This window comes from Aphelocoma coerulescens, chromosome 1A (genome assembly GCF_041296385.1).
Source record: "Aphelocoma coerulescens isolate FSJ_1873_10779 chromosome 1A, UR_Acoe_1.0, whole genome shotgun sequence".
NCBI classification, from domain to species: Eukaryota; Metazoa; Chordata; class Aves; order Passeriformes; family Corvidae; genus Aphelocoma; species Aphelocoma coerulescens.
The window spans coordinates 54044414-54067259 of NC_091014.1; the positions used below are offsets into that span (position 1 = coordinate 54044414).

At 45.7% G+C, this 22846-nt stretch overlaps 1 protein-coding gene across 3 annotated transcripts in view; it reads left to right on the forward strand.

The window, feature by feature from the left end:
• Nucleotides 1-243: 243 nt before the first annotated feature.
• Nucleotides 244-22846, forward strand: part of TMEM184B (transmembrane protein 184B) — a 30557-nt gene continuing 7954 nt past the window's right edge. For 2 of the 3 annotated variants that reach the window (XM_069002802.1, XM_069002803.1), the window contains exons 1-5: nucleotides 244-398; nucleotides 13188-13448; nucleotides 15749-15914; nucleotides 19221-19311; nucleotides 19840-19915. In XM_069002802.1, coding sequence (XP_068858903.1) covers nucleotides 396-398; nucleotides 13188-13448; nucleotides 15749-15914; nucleotides 19221-19311; nucleotides 19840-19915 — 597 coding nt within the window. In that variant the 5' untranslated portion in view covers nucleotides 244-395. Of the gene's footprint in view, nucleotides 399-878; nucleotides 896-13187; nucleotides 13449-15748; nucleotides 15915-19220; nucleotides 19312-19839; nucleotides 19916-22846 lie in introns of those variants that run through there. The other variant, XM_069002804.1, reaches the window with a different exon arrangement.

Genomic DNA, 22846 nt, shown 5'->3' on the forward strand with positions numbered 1-22846 from the left:
GAGGATTTTCCTGTGGCCAGTACTGCCCTTAGGCGGCCTGGCGGGCGAACAGAGTTGCAGGATCGCTGGACCGCCCGGGTGCCCGGCTCCAGGAAGCTCATCCCTCCATCCGGCGCTGCGGAACAACTCCGCTCCACCCGCCCCGGCGGCGCTGCCCCTTTAAGAGAGGAGCGGTGACGTCACCCTGTTCCCCCTCCCGCGCGGGCAGTGGGCGGGGCGCGCGGTGCCGTGCGCAGGCGCGGAGGGAGGGCCGGGCCGGGCCCGGCGTCGCCATGGGCTCCTGAGGCCTCCGCGTCCCCGCGCCGGTGCCGGCGCCGCCCGCGGGGCAGCGGGGCAGGGCTCGACCCGACCCCTCCTCGCCCCACCGGGCCGGGCCGCGCCCTCCCACCCGCTGCATGGTAAGACGTGGCAGGGGCGGCTGTGGGCGCGCGGGCTGGGCCGGGCCGGAGGGGCCGCGCTGGCGCGGGGGTGGCTCGTTGAGGCGCCCACGAACTCACCTTGCGCCCCGCGCCAGCCCGATGTGGTCGCGATTCCCGCTCCCCCCCAGTTCCTCCTCCGGTTCTCCGGAGTGGCCCGCGCTACTACGCCCGTCCGCCCTCAGCCCTCCGCCCCGTTCCCTCCCGGTGTGCTCTCCCTTCTCCTCAGGGCTGACCCCACCATTCCCCCTCCGCGCACATTCCTCCCGCATGGCCTCCATACCTACACACACACCGCCCCACCCCCGCGTCTACCCACAGCCTCACCCCCACCCCTGGTGCAGCCCACCCAATTCCTTCCTCTCCCTCCCGCCCCTCAGCCCGTCCTTGCTGCAGCTGTCCCGCTCTCCCTATGCACACACACGCACCAGCACAGCCCCCGCGTTCCCCAGCGCTGTCGCGCTCCTTGGTGGCACTGGGTGGGTGTCACTGTCTGCGCGGGTGTGTCTGGCCCTGGGTGGGCTGGGAGCTCAGTAGACTGCAATAACGTGGTGGGCAGCAGGTTTGTGTTTGCTGGGCTTCCTGTGGCTCAGACGAGGTGGACTGACGGATACCTCGTGCGTGTGCTGGTGTGGTAGGTTTGTGAGGAGGCTGTTACTGTGCCTGTGTTCTCTTGCTTTGTAGCTGAGTTGTGGTGGGTCTTGTTTGGATGTTCATGGTGTCTCAAAATCTCAATTGCTCTGTGAGGGCTAAATTCAGCCTTGGCAGCTGCAGTGTGTAATGGAAGGAAGGCTTTGGAAGAACGTGTGCGTGACTGAGTTCTGATGAATTGTGGAAAGGGACTAGAGTGATTTCAGGGACAGCTCTATGAAAGCTGCCTGGAACACTGAAGCTGTCAAGAGTGGGCGGAGGAGGAGGAGTGGGAAATCTAGAGGAAATAGTGAAGATGGTTCCTGCTTACAGAAAGTTTGAAATTGTTCTTGCCCTGTAAGGAGCTTGAACAGGAGTAATTATTGAAGACATAAAGACAGGTTTCCCCGGAGAGAAGACTGTTTACCTCTGTTAAAGATAAAATTAGAAGACACTGATCAATAATAGAGCAAAGGCTAATAGGATGAATAGAAGTGGCTTTCCTATCCTGCAAGGAAAAGAAAACAATCGATGAAAATGTAATAGAGCATACATCCCACTAACGAAGACTTGGCTCGTTTAATACAGCAGTTAACTGTGCCTTGGAACTTGTATTGCTGGATGTTACCCTTTGGTCTAAGAGCTCAGCAGCCTTCCTAAAAGGGAACACAGATTTCTCTAGAAATGTTCATGTTACTCAGGTTTCTAATACTAAAGGTTTGTATTTGTGTGATACTGCTGGGAAAAAAATAAACTCTCATGCTTTTAGGATGCTGGCTAAATACTAAACAATAAGGTTTTAGAGAGAGCTTTTCTTATAGTGAAGGTATGCCAGAAAGGCCTTCTTCTGACTTTTTCTGCACCATTGTCCCCAAGAAAATGGGCTTCAAAGCTGCTCTGGCTTAGAGGAGCAGGTTTTTAGGTCCTTAATACCATCATTATTATGGTTGTGCTGTAAACCCTAGGTGGCATGGAAGCAGCAGGTGGGTGCCTCTGCATCTGGAGCAGGAGTGATTTGGTCTTGCTGTAAAATGATTGGGAAGCTTTACTATTGAAGTCAGCATTTCTGACCAGCTCGGTGGTGTGGGCAGATGTTTTTCTTTGTATTCTGCTCAGGTCTCTACAGTCAGTTCAGAGCACTTGAACGAGTTGTGTTTTGGAGATGTGGGGCAAAGGCGTGAGCACCTCCCAGCCACTGGGCATCTTTTGGACTTTAGTTTGTCTGTCTCCCTGGGACACGTGGCAGTACCAAAGGGGAAGGTTCTTAGATAAACTGGTCAGAAAATGAGTTCAGTGTGACTGGCTGGTTTGGCATAATGAAAGCATTCTGAGCTGTCTGGTCTCTAAGCATTTGACAGAATCCAACTAGAAATCTGCCTTGTTCTCTGTCAGCTTCTTTGCCTGTTTGCTGGTAGCAGGCTGGGAGGTGAGCTTTTGCTAATTGTGGGATTAGGGTTCTTTTCTTCTCATGGATAAAGGAAGGGTGGGTGGGGTTTTTTTTCTAGCACAAAATAACTTTTAAAACACCTCCTCCCCCCTCAAAAAAGGTAGTTCCTTTTTCTACCCAGTTCTACTGCTGAATTAACTAAAACATCTAATAATCATGTTTTGACATAAGATGACAACCTTTTAATTTCCACGTGAGGAGTTTACACTTCATTCCTTCTCCCTTCCTGTTGTGGTTTCGTTTTTAATTGGCTTATGTTTGCATTGAGGGAGATAAACTGTTACCTGCTCCTTCTAGCAGAAGGGCCTGTTTCATTTTCCAGCAGCTCAAAGGGTATCTTTGAGCTCTTGCAGCAATGTCTGGTGGAAACAATGAATTCCTCAGGAGATGTTTGTTGTTTGGTCCTAGCTGCTTCAAGAGCCCAGTGTTGTATTGAATGAAGGTTGAAGTAAAACACAAAGTTTCAAATCAGACTTGTTGATTCTGAAGAGCCACTGCTATTACTTGTTTTCTCAGTGTTTGCAGCCTAAACTTGGGGAAAGCAGCAGTGAATGTACAGGATGGTCTGTCTACGATATGAAGAGGATAGCACAGCCTCAGAGAGAAATTGCCTTTAACTTTTGTACAGTCGAGCTTTTCTAGTACATGCCTGCTGCTGGCTGCCCGTGTAACAAAGCAGCTGTGTGTTATTGAACGGCCCTGGCTGGGGGCAGAAGCTCTTCTCTGCTTTAGAGTTTGTGATTGATTGTGCTTGCTGAGGCCCTGGAAATTTGAGGTGCTGTAGAGAATAGCACTGGGTTGGAGTTTTGTGTGCTGACTTGCCCAGCCGTTTGCTTGGAGCACTGTGTCTGTTGTGTGCTCTTCTCGCTTCTTCCCAGACTCATTGGGGTTTGCTTTCTTGTGGTGGAAGAGTGGTTTCCTGTCAAGACCTCACACCCTACCAGAATACTTGGGTCTCTGAAAGCAGTTTGACACTGTGATAAGATGGATTGAAACACTTAGCTGAAACAACTGTAAAATATTACAGTCCTTGAACTGAAAACACCCTTATAGTAAGGGGTTTGGAGGTGTTTATTTTCTTTTTTTTTTTCCTTTTTTTTCTCTCCCATTTTTGTCTATTTTTCTTTTTCTTTTTTTTTTTTTTTTCCCTTTTATGGACTACTTTTGGGGAGAGCAACTGGACTTGTTTTCAGAGCAGCAATTCCCCAGGACAGTTTTGGAAGTGAAATTCTGCCAGCTAAAGCAGTGAGTTGCAGGCATCCTCCAGGAGTCTCACCTCAGAGTCTCCCTCTTCTAAGAAGAGGCAGGGGCTGGAGTACTCGCTCATAGCCAGGTTCTCTCTCTTTAAAAATCAGGTCAGCCACCATGGGGTTTTTGTTTCTGATGGTGTAAGTAACATGTCTGGGAAGGCAACAGAGCAAGCTGTGTCCAGGGAAAATGCAGTGTATAGGCAAGCTGCTCAGGAACTGTGCTGTATCTGGGTTTGATGAGGTCTTTTATAGCCCCTGAGGGGCATAATTCACAGGAAACCTGAAAAGGGAAATATCTGACGTTCTACCTGCAGTATTAACCCATACAGTAGCTGGATATTTGTCTCCCCACCCTCAAGTCTGTCTCTGTGTTGAAAGGATGGGAATGTTGCTGTTATTGTCTTACAGTCACAGTGCTTGGGAATCTGATGATACTGATGAATCTGAAGGATCAGCTATTTGAGGATGTTGTATAATGAAGAGTGACCAAGAGCATAGAGAGTTGGTTTCACAGCCTCACATTTTTTGTGTCTAGCCCCAAAATGTCCATCTCTGCTTGGGTATTTTGTACGTGTGGCCCCCGATCAATTTGCTAATAAGAAATGGTCCCTCTGATTCAGCAAAGAAAATGACTGCAACATGTTATGTAGTGCAGCAGTGAGGCTTCAAGAAGGAGATGAGATGAAATAATGCCTTAAAAGCTGACCTTGCCGATCCAGTGTTCCCTCCTCAGGCTGCAGAACATGACATGGATGCTATTGGAGGCTGCTGAGCTGATTGCTTGGGAGCCTGCAGCTGCCTGGTTGTCTCCAACACAGATACAGCCTAGGCAGCAGTAATGTAGCTGTGCCTCTGTCCAGGTTACTTGAAATGAACATGGACCAGTCAGTCACCTTAGAAGGCAGGTTAGAAGTGAGTGAATTTATATTCATGGCTCACCACATCCAGTCTTGTCCTTTCCAGTTTTGCTAGGAAAGACTGGTTAGTGGTGAGTGAAGCTATTTGCAGCTAATTGTCCCACCAGCTGGGAGTGCATTCTCTCCTCCTCCAAACTCTCCTGACTTACAGACTTCCTCACCTCCACCCCCTCCCTCCAATGACTTTGTGATGGCACTGATTTTACAAGAATCTTAAGCCAAAAGTCATTCATATAAATTCCCTTTCAGGCAACTTCATGCAACGGGGTAATTTAGTGTCACGATGTCTGGAAATACTGGGTTTAAGTTTTTTCCTTTTTTTAAGGCTGCACCCTCTCAGGCTGATGCTTGGTGTGGTTTTTTTTCTGTATGGAGAAAATGCATTGCTGCTAATGGCTTTTGGGATAGTGACTCCCATGAGTCCAGGAATACAGAGAAATATAAAGGTCCTAATTCTACTTTCCAAAGCTTTTGCCTCTGTAGGATTTTAATTTTTCTTGATGAAGTAGCAGGGCAGGAGATGAGTGTGGAGGGGCTAGTGTTAGATAGGAGCAATGAAATTAGAAGTTCATGGTTTTGGGGAATTAAGAAGGATGTTAATGTCTTGTGTCCAGAGGTTAAAAAAGAAAAAAAAAAGAGAAGAAGAACAACAAGGCACAAACAAAACCAAGCCAATCACTTGTTATTGTAGCAATAACAGAATGGCTTTATAGTGAGTGTGGCCTTGGGTGCTTTGTGGAGAATCACTGATTTTACTTCTGCAGTGCTCATCACTGCTGCATGTCTGCATCAGAGAATGATTGCTAGGGAAGGCAGATGTGCCACTGCCCTCATAGGCATCACTGCACAGTTGCCTAGACCTGTGATAAGATGTCTGGGTTCTTTCAGCTCATTTACTTGCTAAGTCAAAGTATGGATCTGATCTGGTAGATTCTATATGTCGTGTTCTGCGTGGAAAAGTATACTCTAGTGTATTAGAAAAACTTGCTTTGTGCGTGACTGCCACAAGTTCAATACTTTTCCATGATGCTGTAGAGTTTGAGTTCTGATTCTTCTTAAAGAAGCTGTATGCACTGTGGTAACTTTAAAACTGTTGTCTACCCTGTCTTGGCACTTGGAGGTGGGAAACAATGAATGCAAGTGGTAGTGGAATAAATTCTGATTTGACTTTGTTCTTGAGAGTTTGGAAAATGCAATGCAAACATCCTCTGTCATATGGGACACAACTGTTTACAACGCATCCTTTTTTCTTCTTGCCTCTTTCCCCTCTGCAGAATATCTTTATAGTCTTTCTGTGTTTCTCCCCTGGGAGCAGAGGGCTTGCCTGGTTTGTGTGGAGTGGGGCTGTTGGGAGTATGGGAAAGGGACACAGTGCTTGGCCCAACTGTGTTTGATCCTGTTCTCAAAGGAGCAGTTGGAAGGTTGGGGAACATCCCTTCTCCTCCTCTCCCTCCCCCTTTCTCTCTTTTTCCTGTCCCCTTCCAAAAAAGGGACTGGATGTTGGATGTTGACCTATCACAATGTGGGTCAGTCCACAAAAAAAAAAAAAAAAAAAAAAGAGGTGGAGGAGGAGGTTGGGGGGAGTGGGGGAGGAGGGCTGTGCGAATACAGTGAGACAACAGAAATTAATAGAGCAGAAAAAAACTCTGGAAAGAAGAGTGCATGGCTCAGGGTAAAAGGGTTTTGTTGTTGATTCTGAGTTTTTTAATGGATGCATGGGGAGGGGAAGCTTCTCTTGGGATGACTATGGGCTAGCAAAATGGGTGGGGGCCATGTGAGCTGGAAGTGGAGAAGATTTTTGTGATATTCTCAGATTTTAACTTCCCTAAAATGAGAAAAGTGGGGATGTGACCTTGCTGAAGGTGAAATTGTTGGTGTGTACATTGCGGTCTTGTGTGTACGTAGGCATTGGATCATCTCTTGAATGTGACTTAGTGGGTGTGTACCTTGCCCTGTGGTTTGGTCTTCTTTAGGTGCCTGATTTCTCTGCCTTCTGCTTCCGAGCTAATGGCTCCCTGCTCCACTCTTGCTGATGCTACTGGTCTTCTGTCCCAGTGACACTTATCTCTTGTTTCACTGACTGTACCAACAGCTGTGAAATTGTGACTGGAGCATCTCCTCAGACTGCTCACTCCTCTAAAGAAATAACATTGAGGAGAACTGCATTTGTATCTGCATTTGTTGTGCAGGCAGACAAGTGCATTAAGCTGACATGGAACGCAGTAACTGTAGATGCAAGCAGTGCGTGTGCTTGTAAGTCTGGTGAGTGCTTGTCTTGTGACTGAGCACAGCGTGGCTCATGTGTGTTCAGAGTTACCTATGTGTGCCTGTGTGTCAAGTGTGTGTTGTGGGGGAACTTTCACCGACTTGTAGTTAAGAAAGCTTTGGCCAGCATGAGCAGTAAAATGTAAATGAGCTTACTGGTTAAAATTGCATGCCAGGTCACATACTTAACTCTGATTGTTTTGGGAGTGCTGCTGGAGAGCTTAAAAATGCACTGTTGGGACCTTTTCATGTCTCATAGCTAAGTAAACTAGATGCCACCCCAGAGAGCAAAAGCAGTTTAAGAAGTAATAAATGTAAAAGTGTTTGATTTTTCTTGGATTGCTATCACTGATTCCAGCTGTGCCAGTGACTCTCTTACTGTGTAGTGCTATTTTGTCCTATCTACCTGCTCCTTTTCCTCTCTTTTACCATTTCAGCTGGTGATGACTTCCCTTTGGGTGTTGAAAAGACCTTAAATTAATTATTTATCATATATATCTAGCATGATAGAGAAAGCTGGTCCCAGTTGGCAGTTCTAGGCATTGTTATAATTAAAATAGTCTAAAATAAACCTTGAACCATTTTGTCCTGTGTTTTTGTATTCCTTGTAAGTCTAGGGCACATTGTCAAAAAACTTTAAGCTGCTGCTTTCACTAATATAAAGCTCTTGCTTGTGTCCTAATAGATGCAGAAAGTTCAGGCTTTGATTTATCTACTGCATGGCACTTCTGTATTGGCCTTTTTGGATCCAGAATAAAGATAATTTAATGGAGAAACTCTTGGAGGCATAATAATTTGAGGGAAATGGAAACTGGTTTTGTGGTATTTTAACAAAGTTCAGTACAGTGGGTATTTAAAGCAATGTAAGTGTGGAGTAAGTTTTAAGGAAGAACACTTTCTTGTCTTGTAGCTCTCCAGGAGAACCTTGCAGCCGGGTTGTGTGTGTTTTTTTGGTTTGTGTCTTGTACAGCAGAAGGAGGCTTAGCTGTTAAGACTCTTTCATGGGATAGCTTTGTGTATCGTTCTTTGCTCGCTCAGCAGTTTAGAAATTAAATACTTTCAGCCTCGGATGAGATGATCTATTTTAAAAACACAGATTGTGTTTGCAGATGGGAGAGAACAGCTTCCGAGTCCTGTCGTGTGGGGCTCTTTTCCTATTGGCACTGGGGTAGGTCTTGCTCAGAGCAGGCAGACACCTCCTCCTTCATTAGATTGTGGTTGAATATGTGTTTAGATAAACCCCATGGAACTGAAAGACCACACATGAACCTTTCTTCCCTCCTCTTACACCACTTTTGTTGCATCAGAAATGAGGTTTTCATACTTATGTTTGTTTATCTTTATGTAGAAATAGCTCCTCCTTAGTGGTAACATTTTCCATGCCTTTATGCAAGCCAAAAATGAAGTTTTTTGTTTTCACTTTTGCCACATCCTGTCTGTTTTCTGTTCTGAGTTTATTTTCAGCAGAAGAAACTGCCATGTTAATGTTGGAGACAGAAGATCTCTGTTTCCAAAAGATACAGGACTGGCAATCTGCTTCTAATGGAGAATTAGTGTGCTGCTGTTTTTCCTGTGGATGCAGGCCATGTGGACACATTGCTGCTACTTCACATCTGTGTGGTGTCTCTAAGAGAACTGGTCCCCATGCCGTTTGGAGCTTCCAAGAATCTTAGGAACAGTGTTTTGCATCTCCAGGTTTTTATCAGGATAGCTATCTTGGTACTAATAGTACAGGCTTTGTTTTGTTTTCGCCACCTTGCATTGAGAGCACCCTCTAATACTCCTAAAGTGTTTCCAGAAGATGTGTTAGATAAGTGCAAGAAGTACTAGGTTGGTGTTTAAGCTAATGCCCTGGCAGCACAAGGCCTTGTCTTGCTCTAACGTACATAACTTGTAATGACATCTGGGCAGGAAGAGGTGACAGCTTGTAGGGGATGGGGGCTCTGCCATCCGTCTTGGGAGGTGGTTGTGTACAGACCTCAGCACTGCCAGAAACTCCTGTAGCCCCTGTAGAAGAATCATACGAGCTCTAAACCAGGTTTCCTGTGGCTATCCTGGAATACACCTAACCTGTGTCCGAAAGCCCTGTGTGTTTACCTAGATGTACTTTTATGTGTGCTTTGTTTCCAGTTCCCAAAGTTTAGTGCTTTTCCTGGCTCTCTGTACTGGTCCTGTTATATTGCAGGTTACCTCCGGGGGGAGCAAGGTAGTCACTTGGAGATGGGGAAAGCTCCAAGAGTGAAGTTTAGAAGTGTTGAAATATTTTCCTTTGATATATTTAGGAGAGCTCTCCAGAGAGGGAGAATAAGTGTGCAAGGAACTTTACTCTCCCTTGAGCTGAAAGCAATGAGGTGGAGAGGAAAGAGGTGGGCAGAGAAAACAGGATATGGCAGAAGAGTAAGAAGCGCTTCAAAATTTATTATGCATTAGATTGATTTGTATCACATTGGTAATTCAGGTTTCTAAATGTCCCTAATTTGACATATGGTAGCGTCAAACGCTTTCCTCATGGTTTGGTACCTTGCAGTGCTGGGAACTGTATGGACAGAGAACAAAAAGATGGTTGTCCCAGGGAGCTTAAAATGCGCAAGAAACAACAGAGAAATGCAGCCAGCTGGGAGGAGTACCAGGAAAGAGATCACAGCCAGGAGCCTGATGGATGTCAGGTCATTGCACAACTGAAGTAGCAAAGTGGGAGAGTGGGGAAGATGGAGGTGAATAGGGAATAGTTTTGTGGCTGTTGGAAAGTACCTTTTTACCCAGGCGTGAGAGGAAGCAGGAAGGTGTGTTGTGGCACTGACTTGGGCTGTGATGAAGGTAGATGTCCAAGAAATAAGTGTCAAAACACATTCACAGTGTCAGGTAAGAGGGAAGCTGCTGATACCAAGGTACTGGGTCCGTAGCTTGTCAAGGCAGTATTTTTGTTGTGACATGTTCCCAGGCACCACCTTTGCCAGGCTTGTGGTCTGTTGCACAGTGGGGAAGAGGCATCTCAGAAGCAAGCCCTGTTGAGAGGCTTGCCACAGCCCACCCTCATGGTGCTGTTTTCAACAAGGTAGAAGAGGAGCTAGCAGACTGAGCTGGTGGTAGTGGATGAGCTGAAATCCACTCTCCTGGTTAAGGCTCCAGTCATCTGTGCTATTACCTGCTTCTTAAGTATAGACCAGAATTGCTCTTACAGATTCAGCTTCTTGCATACAGTAGTATTTCATAACAGCTTTGTGCACTGCTTATACCTGTCATTGTAGCTGTGATGTGTGGGACTTGAGGAGATTAGAAGGGATAATTTGGAAGGTTTATGTTAATTTTGCAGATTTTGGAGTACAGCATTCCTTCACATTTCACTAGCAAGGAGAATGAACTGCAAACTAATGCATAGAACCAATAAAAGGCATCAAGGAGATAAAAAGCTGTCTTCAGGGGTAACCCCAAAGATCAGGGGAGTGCTCAGGGGTGAGGTGGTTTGGGGTTTGGGTAGGAGATGTAGAGCCCTGTTTTGTAAGAGAGTTTGTGGATTTTCTTTCAGAACACAGTGATGGAAAAAGTTTTTAATTTCAGTGACTGTGAATTGAAGGGGATTAGGTGAAGAATGATGCACAATCATGCAATTAATGGCTGTTGTTTTGTAATCCCAAGGGGGCAATGTTAAGATTACATACACAACTTCAATTTATAAGTGACCTTGCTTCTGAATACATAACCCCTGTCATGACAAAATGCTTGTTGATCACATTTTGCTGTTTCCATTTATTTTAGAATGAGTGCAGAGACACAGAAGAATTCCCTTTTGGATCCCTGGTTCTGCTGATGTTAGGGATGCTGCATTTGGGTCTGTGCCGTTGATGTGGTTTGATTGTCTGGAGTGCGGAGGTCCAGGTCCTGTTCCTCCTGGCACCTGTGGTCCACTGTACAGATCCTCTCCCCCCATGAACTTTAGGAAGGGCTTAGCAGCTTCCTGTCTTGCATAGCTCCCAAAGTGCACTGGGATGTGCAGGACTGCAGCTGGCTGGACTTTATTTAGAGCTAGGTTAACCACAGGTGCATCTGCTCTGATTTCATTTTAGATGTGCCCTTTTTGAGCTTTGTGGAAGCACTCTCAGCACTGTGCATGTTCAGTTGCTTCAGAAGTTACTTGGGTAGAAATCCCTTTCTTCTCAAACCAGTAAAAACCTTGCTGACTTGTGACATCTCCACCCAGCCTCCATCTCTCCAAATTTTTAGGTACAGTACAGATAATGAAGAGAGTGTATGTGTGTGTGTGCATACTTAGAAGCTCAAAACTTAAGTAGTATTTCCTGTACTGATCAGGCCTGGGAAGGAATTACCCTACTGTACATGCAGTTATGGAAAGCTGTAACTTGGAGCAGGGATATTTTGGAAAAGCAACAACTGGAAAGAACAAAGAAAAGCCAAGTTTGATGATTAATTTATGAAATAAAGCACAGCAGTTGTGCAACTCCGCCTATAGTAAGATAATATATGCTTAAACAAATCTGGGTATTTCCCAGGATTTTCCTCTTTCCCCCATGGAAGAAAGCAGAAAGGAGGTGGAGTGTGACATAAGGTAACATCAGACTGCTGCACATCACTGGTACGGGAAAAGCCTGTGTTCTGGAAAAGCCTGTGCTGAAGGGGCCATTTGCACATCTTAGTGTGCATGTGGAAAGGACTTGCTACTGGCACTCTGCTTTTACTGGGTACCTGTTCCCTAGTTTGTGGTGTGTCTGCAGGTGAAGCAAGGCTGGGGCAGTTCCTCTGTGAATACACGTTCTCTTCCGTGTTCTGTAACAACCGGTCAGTAGATGACAGATGTGTCCTTCCCTGCTGCAGCTGTAAACTGTGGCAATGGATCATTGGCCTTTCTAAAGCCCTTTCCATCCACTGATCATAAAGGCCTGGGTAAGAGCTATGTCTTGGGCTTTTATAGAAGGGCTATTCCAAAAAATATTAGGAGGTTATCAGAAGGAGGCAGTATTATGCTGTTCCCTTTGATAGTCACATCAGAAGGAGCTCTTCTAATGGATACAACCAATGGCTGCCTGCTTGTGATCTTGGTTTAAGTGGATTATCTTCCTCCAATCCAGAGGTCACACTAGAGCCTGCTTATGACCAAATTGAAAATAATAGCTACTTTAGATCTTAGACCTTCAAGAATTTGTTCCATTGAAAGAAGATAGCTTTTTATCCAGGAAATGGCCAAGGGTCATGCTGCTTTGAAATCTTGCATATTCTTGTGTTCTGCATGTGTTTTTATGTGTCAGCTGGCTTTTAAAAGCCAATCAAGTTAAATTCACATCATGTAGAAAACAATGCAAAGTTAGTAAAATTAGTAACAGGCTGGCTAAATGTACCATGCCATACAAATTTTGGTAAAAGCATGACTTTCATGCTATTCATGCTGTCAAAGTGAGAAGAGCTTTCAGTGCATATCCTTCAATGAGGGTGCTTTGGGCTCAGCATGGTTTTCAATGTGGCAGTAGGAGAGGTGGGGACTGCTCGCTGGAGGAATTAGGATATTCTTCCCCCTGCCCCCTTCCTGCACAGGGACACTGTGGCACATGTTCTTGTTGATGCTTGGCAGGCTAACCATGACACTAGGACACAGCAGAATAGCCTGTACTCATATGGAAAATAGAGCTGTTAACTTAGGTGTGCCTGTCACGTTCCAGTACGGATTATTTAGACACTTCCTTCTCATCTCTTTACAAGAGTGTGTAGTGATAGGACTAAGGGAAATGGCTTTAAACTGAGAGTAGGTTAATTAGATATTAGGAAGAAATTCTTTACTGTGAGAGAGGTGAGACACTGGCACAGGTTGCCCAGAGGAGTTAGGGATGCTCCATCTCTGGAAGTGTTCAGAAGCAGGTTTGTTGGAGCTCTGAGCAACCTGGTCTAGTGGAAGGTGTCCCTGCCCACAGCACAGAGCTTGGAACTAGATGGTTTTAAGGTCCTTTCCAACCCAAACCATCCTGTGATTCTGTGATCTCCAGTGAATGCTGTATTCATCTTTCATATTTTTGCTGCAGAAGGGTGGTGATGATGGCAGTGGCCGGATTTCATGGTCTCTGGGAGGCTGTCAGAGATTCCTGAGTACCACGTGATCTGTTATATCACGAGGGGTGGCAGTGGCAGGCTTACCCAGGTCCTGTTCATAAAACATGTGAGCAGCCTGGTGAAAGGCATGTGAGGGGTGCAAAGTTCTGTTACATTCCTGACTCTTTTCAGCTGGGTTCAATTGCTTTGTGGTTCTCTTCCCTGACAGGTCTTGGCTCGTGGGCAGCTCATGAGCAATCCCAACTGGAACCTCACACTGAAAGGCACCATGATAATGATGACTGATGTCACTGCAGCCCCCAGATTGGGGTCAGCTGCAACCACTCCAGCTGTGTCTCCTAACTTCTCCTGGATGCCGGAGGATGGCAGCCCCACGGCTGTGGAGCAGCCAATATTCCTCATGACCATTGCTGCTCAGGCTATCTCAGGTTTCTTTGTATGGACAGCTTTGCTCATCACCTGCCATCAGGTAAAACTCTGTCACTTGTACTTCTCATCCTTTCCTTTTCCCCACATGAAGGAACAGACCATTTCCATAGTGTGAATGGAGAGGAAGCACACTCTTTAAAACTAGCAGGTGTAAAACATTTGGCCATCTCTGGAAGGTGTGCAGAAAGGTGTGTTATCTCAGGCCATCCTTTCACAGGTCTTTAGATGAATCTTGCCTTTTTTTTTTTTTGGTGTCAGCTGTTAGCTAAAAGATCCTAGTCACCTGTTATTTGACATTCCTCCTTTGATCTCCTGTGCCAGTGGATTCCACAGGCTGAACTCTGCTGCGGAAAGGAGTAGCAGGAAATGTTTCATTTTAATTCTTTTCCCCTCCCCTCTCTCTGGGGCAAGTGTCCTGGGAGCCAGAATAAGTCAAACCCTGCATCCTGTTCTGTCCCTCTCTTTCATGAAGTTGTCATGTGAACTGAAAAATACAGTGGGGAAACACAAGCCCTGTTATTTATCAACCTGTGTTTTGTACCTGTTGGATCATAGATTCCAGAGTGATGACTAGAATCTAGAAAAGTACAGCCTATTGATGGAGTACAGGGGCTAGTGAAGGTAAAAAATGGATTAGTCACAGAGGAATAAGAGTAACACCTGCAGTTTCACCAGCTTGGGTAACAATTACAAGTGTCATGGATCCTCCTGTCAAATTGATCACCTGCTGAGGGTAGGAAGACATTTTCCTCTGCAGTGTAACATTGCACAGTTAGGCATTAATGCCCTTCTCTGAAGAAACTGATGGAGGTCAGTGCCAGAGAGACACTTTTGATTGAAACACGCTGTTGTCCTCTTACACGGCAGCAGTTCCTGTGCTCTCCTAGGCACATGGATCACAGGGCTCTTTTGACATCCCAAGGGCAAAGCTTGGAGTCATCTGAACTCCTGTGTCAGCTGTCTCTGTGCTGGATGAGATGTGTCACTGGGATTGTCGCAAGGCAAAAATATCTCTAAGGTTTGTTAGTTTATTTTCAACCTGTTCTTCTCAGGAAATAAGGTTTTTGTGAGCTCTTCATGGGTTAAGAAGAGGAATCGGAAGTATTTGTGAGCCCTTCACAGGGAGAGGAAACAGAGGTATTTTTGAGCCCTTCAGTCAATATTGACTAGGAAGGGATAAGCAATAGACAGCTGGGGAGACAGAAGCCCCTCTCCCTTACAATGGAAGGATGAGATTGTCTGTGTATGTTTTGTTAGTCTCTGGAGAATCCTCACAGTGCCCCAAAATGCAGGGTGAAGCTTCAGACAAATGCTTGTGCCTCTTCAGGCAGCAGAATCAGTCAGTGGTGAGGCACGTATGTAATCAGCTGGCTGTTACTAATTCCAGCAGCTGGGACAGCAGCTCAATGAGAATTACTGTACAGAGGCCTTCCCTCTGCTGACTCTGTGGTCAACTGAGTATACCCACAACTCGTGTTGAAGCTCTGCCCGTGTTATTAGGGCATGACAGGGGTTGTGCTCATCTTCAGGGTGTGCTTGTGGTCAATACCTTTTCCAGGAGGTGGGTATTCTGTGAAAAAGCATCTTAGGTGTGGGATTTAATGATGGCTAAGGAATTGTGAGTGGTGGGAGCGGGTAGGGTGGGGATGCTGTGCTCCCCCCAGCCAGTGACTTAGAGGCATTGACATGTGTGCAGTCGGACAGAACAAACTGTGTGGTTCCTTTGAGCACAGTGCTCCCCTGATGGCTGACCTTTTGTGGCTGTGCTGTCACCCATGTGCAGAATGACACCTTTTGAGCAGATGGGCTGTGGCTTATCAGCTTTGGGATATGCTGTAAAGGGCTCTCAGGTTGTTTCAGGTGAAAGTCTCAAAAGCATCCAAAACAGCCAAAAGAGTGAGTGTTCACAATAAGCGTGCACTTAATTGCGTGCACCTTCCCTTTTCAGAGAAAAGCAGCCTGCGCTGTTATGAATCTTAGGTACTTAAAAGAGAATAGCAGGAATATAGGACTGATAGCTGGAAAAAAAGGTATGAACAAAAGAACATGGTCAGGGTGATGTAAAAATAAATCAATTCCCTATAAGAAACTAGATTAGAAATGCCTCCATTTTCTCTTCCCTCTCATTCCTCCTCTCTGTAAGCTAAGGGTTGCTATATCAATGCCATACGATAACAGTGATTTATCTTTTCTTTTATGTTCATCACCTTGAGGCTGCTGGAGGCAATCAAGAGGTGATTTACTGAGTTTGTTTTTCCTGGCCCAATTGACTCTCCAGTTCTACTTTCTCCTCTCTGCTCCATATACCGCTGATCCCGGTCTCCCCTCTCCGTCTCTCAGATCTACATGCATCTCCGCTGCTATAGCTGCCCAAACGAACAGCGCTACATCGTTCGGATCCTCTTCATTGTGCCCATTTATGCCTTTGACTCATGGCTCAGTCTCCTGTTCTTCACCAATGACCAGTACTATGTTTACTTTGGCACAGTGCGGGACTGCTATGAAGGTAAGGGGGGTCCGACAGAAAATGGGGGGAGGGGTGGTAAGTCTGTGCCCTGAGAGAACTTTATTTCTGGTTGAGAACAGGGAGAAAGCATCACTGTCACGTACTGAATGGTGTGCCTAAATGGATGACCATGGCTTGCTCAGTGACTGAAAATCATAGAATCATAGCACGGTTTGTGTCAGGATGGACCTTTAAAGATCATCTAGTGCAGCACCCCTGCATAGGTTGGGACATCTTTCACTAGATCAGGTTGCTCAAAACCCTCTTCAACTTGACCGTCTCCCTCACTGGCCTCTGAGCATGAGCCTTCCCTCCAGCGTGCTGTAGAGACAAAATTTTTGGTTTTCTGGGGTCCTTTGCTTCAGGAAGGTAAAAGCTTTTGGTAAAGCAAGAAACTCTGATGGTATCTGGGTGTCAGAAAGTGAGGTATTGCTTAGCTCCCGTCTCTTCTAACAGCACTTAGCAGCCAGACACTTGCTTTGTCCTGTGTTCCTGGTGCAGTTTGTTAGCAATGTATTCTTTTGGTCCCATCCTGTGGCCACTTCTGTGCTTGCACAGGGTAGCACAGTGGCCATGTGCTGTGGCTGGTGAAGTGTAAAGTGCTTTGGAGTCCTGTAGAAGAGAGGGTGCCATGTTCAGGATGAGCACTTCCTTGGTGTTGGGTTATCTGCTGCAGTGGTGTAATACCACTAGCACTGTATGTGAGGGAAATGGTTACTTTCCTGTAAATGCTATTGTAACTTCTCTCCTGGTCTCATCCTGAGAGAAGCCTCTACCCACCCTGCACTCTAGCAGTGTATTTTTGAGGACAGTTTATCACCATACCCTCATTAAACCCTAACTCATTGGTGCAGTTGTTTTGGTGAGATCTGCATTGCAGAGAGTTGCCCCTGGCCATGTGAACAAGTTAATCAGCTGAAGGGACCAGCAGGCCCTCCTTCACGTTCCTAACAATGCTCTGGATGCAGCAGCAGATGGCAAACACACACACGTGATGCAAGAAGGCATCTTTGTTTGGGCCTAGTTTTTTTCTTTCCCCACCCTGTGCATGTGTATAGGTCCACTAGGAAGCCTGCTGCTCTCCTAGCAACAGCCAGCATCCCTCTGCCTCTCCTGCTCTGGGAGTTTGCAAACATTTGAGCATCTGCTCAGGAGGCTGCCCATGCTCCAGAGTTCACCTCTGTTGGCCTGTGTGAGAAAACTACAGGTTGGAGGTGAAAACACCTTTGGAAAGCAGGTTCTCTCCCTTTTTCTGGGCATTGCTTCAAAACAGCCTTTTTGTTCTCTTCCCTCTCTTGCCATCCACCTTCTTTACTTTTTGGGAAGGTTTTACATTGCAAAGTGGGCTGTTAGGGAATGGTGGAAGAAGACCCTACTAATAAATTTTGAAAGCTGTTTTAAGCCATTTATGGACTGTATTTTGTAGTGTGTTAGGAGGAGCCTGTTTTGGTGTTAACGCTTTCATGTGACTCGGCTTCTGTACAAACCAGGGTGTCAGTAACAGTGACACAGATAGGGTTTGTTTGGGGTTTTTTTCTTGTTACATTGATATCATGAATACCATCTGATGAATGTGGACCAGGAATGGGAGAAGAGTTCTTTGCTGTTGTGATGAGCTTTGCTAGTTAGCACTTCTTTTGGGGATGAATGGGCAGATATTTCTCCCCTTTTTTCCTTTTTTTTTTTTTTGGTTTGGCTTGGTTTTGTTTTGCTTTGTTTTCTTGCTCTGATGTCATCTCTTCCCTAGTGCTTGTGGAATGGGCGGCTGGTATTGTAATGACCACATCAGAGGGCAGGGGTCACTGGAGGACAATAGGAAAAGCTGAGCTTTTCTTCCTCTGGGTGCTGGGAGCTGTCAGCTAAGTTGCAGGAAAATTGAAGGCAAAAGGGGGTTACCACAGTTATTTAAATAAGTTTTCCATGGTTGGTGTTTTCTGCCCTAATTAAAGCTTTGGCAAAATCATTACTGTGTGAACTTTGTTCAATAATAAGGATTACAGATGGAATAACAATATCCCAATTACATGCACAGAAGCATTTGTAGCACTGCCTTTTATGTGCCATAGCAGTCTTGCCAGCTAGACACGTCTACAAGCCATAAGTACAATGTTTTGAGACGATAAGTGTTTTGGGGAGCGTGGAGTACCTCTTTGCCAGGGCATAGTTTGGATACTTATAGAAGAATTTGACTGACTTGGGAAGATCATTCACGTGGAAAAATTGACCTCAGGTCTAATAACTGGCTGCTTGGGGAGATCAGCTTCTCAGTGTTGTACATTATTAGGTTTCTGTTCTTATTTTAAAGTTCCTTGAGACTGCTGTTTCTATCCCAGATTATTTGGGGCAAAAAGTAGGATTTGGGTGTTGTCATTCTAGGGAATGCCCAGACACAGGTGACCATAGAATATAATGTTGCAAGAAGGGTCATCTGGTCTGTCATGTTGCCCCAGGGCTGTCTGTGATAAATGCAGAAGTGCAGTCCTTACCCTAAAAAATCTCACAACTCTGATGGTCCGACAGCAGTTATAACAAGTCAAGAGAGTGGCAGACAGGTGTATACAGGCTCACTTCATGCGTGTTGAAGTGAGTTTGGATCCCATGAAAAGGAGGTGTATCTGTTATGGGGAACTGAAATGGGGCAGAGTATTAGTGGTCAGTCTGTTTGTCATCTGTACCAAGTTGCTGGGGAAGGCGGAGAAGAGGTGGCCTACGGAGACGGTTATTTAGCACACAAGAAATTTCATCTTTTTGAGAAAATGAAGCACAGAGCCTTTTTGTTTTGCAAAAATCTCCACCAGATATGAAAACAGAGTTTCACTGATTGTTATAAACCCTCTGTTTCTCCAACTCTTATGTCTATAGTCTGGTTACCTGGCAGAGACAAACTCTGTTCATCAGCCAAAAGATTAAATACAGGAGATAACATACGGCTGATGGATCAGAGATATCTTTTCCAGATTATTTAGTATCAGTGTAATGTCCTGGAATAATGCACAGGAACCCTGTAAAGAATGGCATCTTACAGATGCCAAATAAAACAGGGACTGGCCACAGTTTTAAATGGTTCTGTGACCCTTTTGGCATGAGTCATGGAACTGGCCTGGGACTTTGGCCAAACTCCTGTTCAGATAGTCTTGTGAGTGCTGAGGTAGCATGATAAATGCAGTGAAAATAATCTGGAGTGCTTTGAAGGGAAAGGTGCTGCATAAGCAATCCCTGCTAATGTTTGGTCTGTTGCCTGTACTCTTGGTCCTTGCACCTGTTTTGAAGTTGGTTGTCATTTTACTGTGATTGATGTCTTTGCAGCCTTTGTAATATACAACTTTCTCAGCCTCTGCTATGAGTACTTGGGAGGGGAGAGCTCCATCATGTCTGAGATCAGAGGGAAACCAATTGAGTGAGTATTTATTGTGCTTACAGCATGACGCTGTCCTCCTTATGTGCCCTTCTACTATTTCTCTATCCCTGTCCTGAGAAACTGTGTCAGGTGGCAAATGTCTGCTGGAACTGGGCAGTGTGGATGATGATTTACCAGCACCTTGCTCTTAGACAGATCAGGCTGATCACATCCTCTTAGGCAAGCTGACTAATTCACAGCTTTTCTGGACACCTACCTATTCCTTTGTTTATTTTCTTACTCCCTTCTCCTCTAAATCTTTTCTGCCTTCAGTTGATTGTGTGTGCCTCCTCTAGGATCTATGTTTCTCCCCATGCTACTCAGTTACAGGGGAAAAAAAAAATTGCAGTGTATGGTCAGGATGCTGTTTCAGACATATCTCTAAAAGAGGGTATGGCCATAACTGCAGTCATTGTTGGAGAAAGCACCAGTCCTGCAACTTTGTTACAGAGAGGGTAGATAAAGAGGGTGGGAATCTCACACTCTTGCCCAAATCTTGCTTGTGAACTCTTTTGTTGGCTCTTGCAGGTCCAGCTGTGTGTATGGAACTTGCTGCCTGTGGGGAAAGACATATTCGATTGGATTCCTGAGATTCTGCAAACAGGTATGGGCTGGAGGTACTGGGCCATCTTGCAGAAATTGTGTGGTGGTGGCAATGGTGCCTTTTGCTGCTGAATTTCTGAGATCTTTGAGGGGGGCTCTAACAGCATTTTGAGAGGCCTGTGGACTGCTGAGAAGAGGAGGTGTTTCAGGGTTGGTTTGTTTAGAATGATTTTAACATTTTCTACTCAACCCCACATCAGGAAGGCCTTAATTAAAGACACAAGTTATCTCCCGAAACTGATGTTAATCCTAGGAAGAAACTCTTTCCCTTTCTGGATTACAGAGGTCCCAACTCTAAGAAACTGATATCTGTTGTGTCACAGACACCCCACAGTTGTGTAACAGCCTCCTGAATACCCAGTGCTGTTGTGGTTTGGAGCTGAGGAGGGGATGGAGGTTAAGCATGACACATTGGTTTGTAGGAGGAACCGAGTATTGCTCACCGTCTGTGTCTGTCTGTGCTGAACTGGGTATGTCGAGGGCGGGTGAATGGGGAAGATCTAAACCTCTGTACAGCCCTTGTCTGCTCATTGCAAGTCAGTCACCTCTGGCTGTCATGAAACAGCAGGTGAATTTCAAGGCTTTGCTCACTTGCTGAAATGAACACAGGAGGCAGAAACCTGTGGAGGCAGTGTGAAGCATGTCTGGTTCTTTGAAAGGGCTGAGAACATTGTAATTTCAGTTACTGGATCTAGATATCTGCCCTGGCTTCTCCTGAACATCATGGCCCATCTTCTGTGTTTTAGCAATATGCAGGAACATCAAAAGTACAGTGCAGCCTCATGGTAATATTGTGTTAACCTCTGCTGCACAAGTGGCCATGTTCAAAGGACCACTTCTTTCGCCTACCTGTTCTGTTTGTCCCTGCCCCATATTTTGTCCTTATGTGGGTTTCCTGTTTTCTTGCCTGATACTTTTATTTTCTAGTCTGCATTCAGTATGCTGCTTCAGCTGTTTCTTTTGGGTTTCATTTGGACACCCTTTGGTTGATTCACTGCATTACCTATTCTTTTTGCTCCTAATGTTAGCTTTTACCTTTTAAATATATCATAAGCAGATGTAACACCCGTGAAGGTGAATGAATGGTGGAGAAATAATTTCCCTTAGACTTCTTGCTTCTCACATCCCACAACCTCTGGCAGATATCACCACCTGGGTTGCATGTGTCTGTGTTTGGAAAGTTTGTTCACAACAGTGAAGACTAGAAGCACACTTTGGGGAATGGGGAAGGTGTGCTTTTTCTGCTCGTTTCCATAAATCCCAGCTCATTTGGTAACTCTGATTTCAGTAGATGTTTTGCTTTTCTTTTGCTGGTATCTGGCAGCAATTTTGCTGCTCATGCCTGCCCTTTGCTAACTGCTAAGTCTGCTGGGGAGGCTGTGTTGCAAAGAGATGCTTAAATACTTCCATCGTTCTTGGCTTCACCTTAAATATTGCCTTGGTGAGAAATTGTTGATGCCAAGGTTCACTTTCTGGTACTTCTAGACTTCCAGGGTTTTTGGGGAAGACCCTTTCAAGGCAAATTCCTGGGAAGGCTGGTGTGAAAGGGCAGCAGAGCAAATGCCAGTGCTGATCCGTGCGGTATCTGCCATCGTGATGATCAGGAAGAGGAATGTGCTGAAAGGAACACCTTGCCCTTTTTTGCCATGTTCTCACCATCTCTGGCACTTCTGTTGCCTCCCATCACCACCTGCCCATTTTCTGCTCTTTCCAGTCCCTTTCATCCTGAAGGAACCTGTGTGTTACAAACATTTCTTCTTTCCACCTTCACACCCTGCCCCCCAAACTTCTCTCAGGCAGGTGCTTGTTGTGGGTCAGTCAGTCTGCCTGTGTTGCCTGTAGACCTCCAGCAGTGTGGTGTTGTGCTGGTGTCTGTGGTGTAAAATCCAAGCAGCTTGTTTCCTTAAAGTTGTCTTGATCAAGGTTCTTTGCTGGGCCTCTGTCTGATGACCCTCACACATAGGTCACACACCATCCATGTGCTTCCCATATGCTATAGCATCTTCTGGGGAAGCAACTAAAAATAGTACGTGGTGGTTTGGATTGCAGGGAAATGGTTAAAATGTCCCCAGATCGGAAGGAGGGGAAGCTCGGAGGACGGAGTTGTTTACCAATTAGCCTGACCTTTTCCAGTTCACATATTTAAAGTGACTCACTAACTGGCATGTGCTGAGGTTTTTAATCTCCTTGAAGTCTTATGACCACTAACAAATTGCATCGTGTCCAAAGCAATTATTACTGTTTGGTTTTACCTTCTTTCCTTACACAGCCCTCCCCAACATGTACACAGGTCAGCACCTACCCAGGCTCTTCCAACCTCCTTCAGGGAGACACAGGTCACATCTCTTCAGGGAGACATTTTTAGGGCCATAAGTCTTCCCTTTTTTAGGACTTTGAAGTTCAACATCTGCAGAAAGTTGAAGAATGTGGTGGCGTTGAGAGAACACTCAGTCCCAATAGGAGCAGTAGTTTATACAGGCAGAATGGATAGAGCTGATCCCAAGTGCCATGGAATCTTTGGGGAGATTCAGTAAAGGTCATGTGGATGGCAACAGAATAGCTCGTAACTTGTGTGTGGCAACACGCATCGCTGTGTTTACAAAACGCCCTCGTATTGTGGCAGCTGTCAAAAGTTCCTCTTCAGACAGCGGGGTTCCCCTCCGATCCAGGGGATCTTCTTGCCTGACTTTGTGACGACTATGGACTGGAGTTTGCTTTCCTTTCCCAGTGTGTCTCTGTTAAACTTGCCATGTCTGTGCCATAGCACAATCTGTGGGATTTTTTATTTTTCATACTGTTATAGTGCATAAATGTGCTGCACCACAGCCTGTGAAAAGCAGCTCTGGAAGAGTAGGGCTGAGCAGCTTCTAGGAACAACCCTGCAGAGAGGTTTTTCTTCCCCTTCTGGACAAGTAGATAGCACACGTGCATC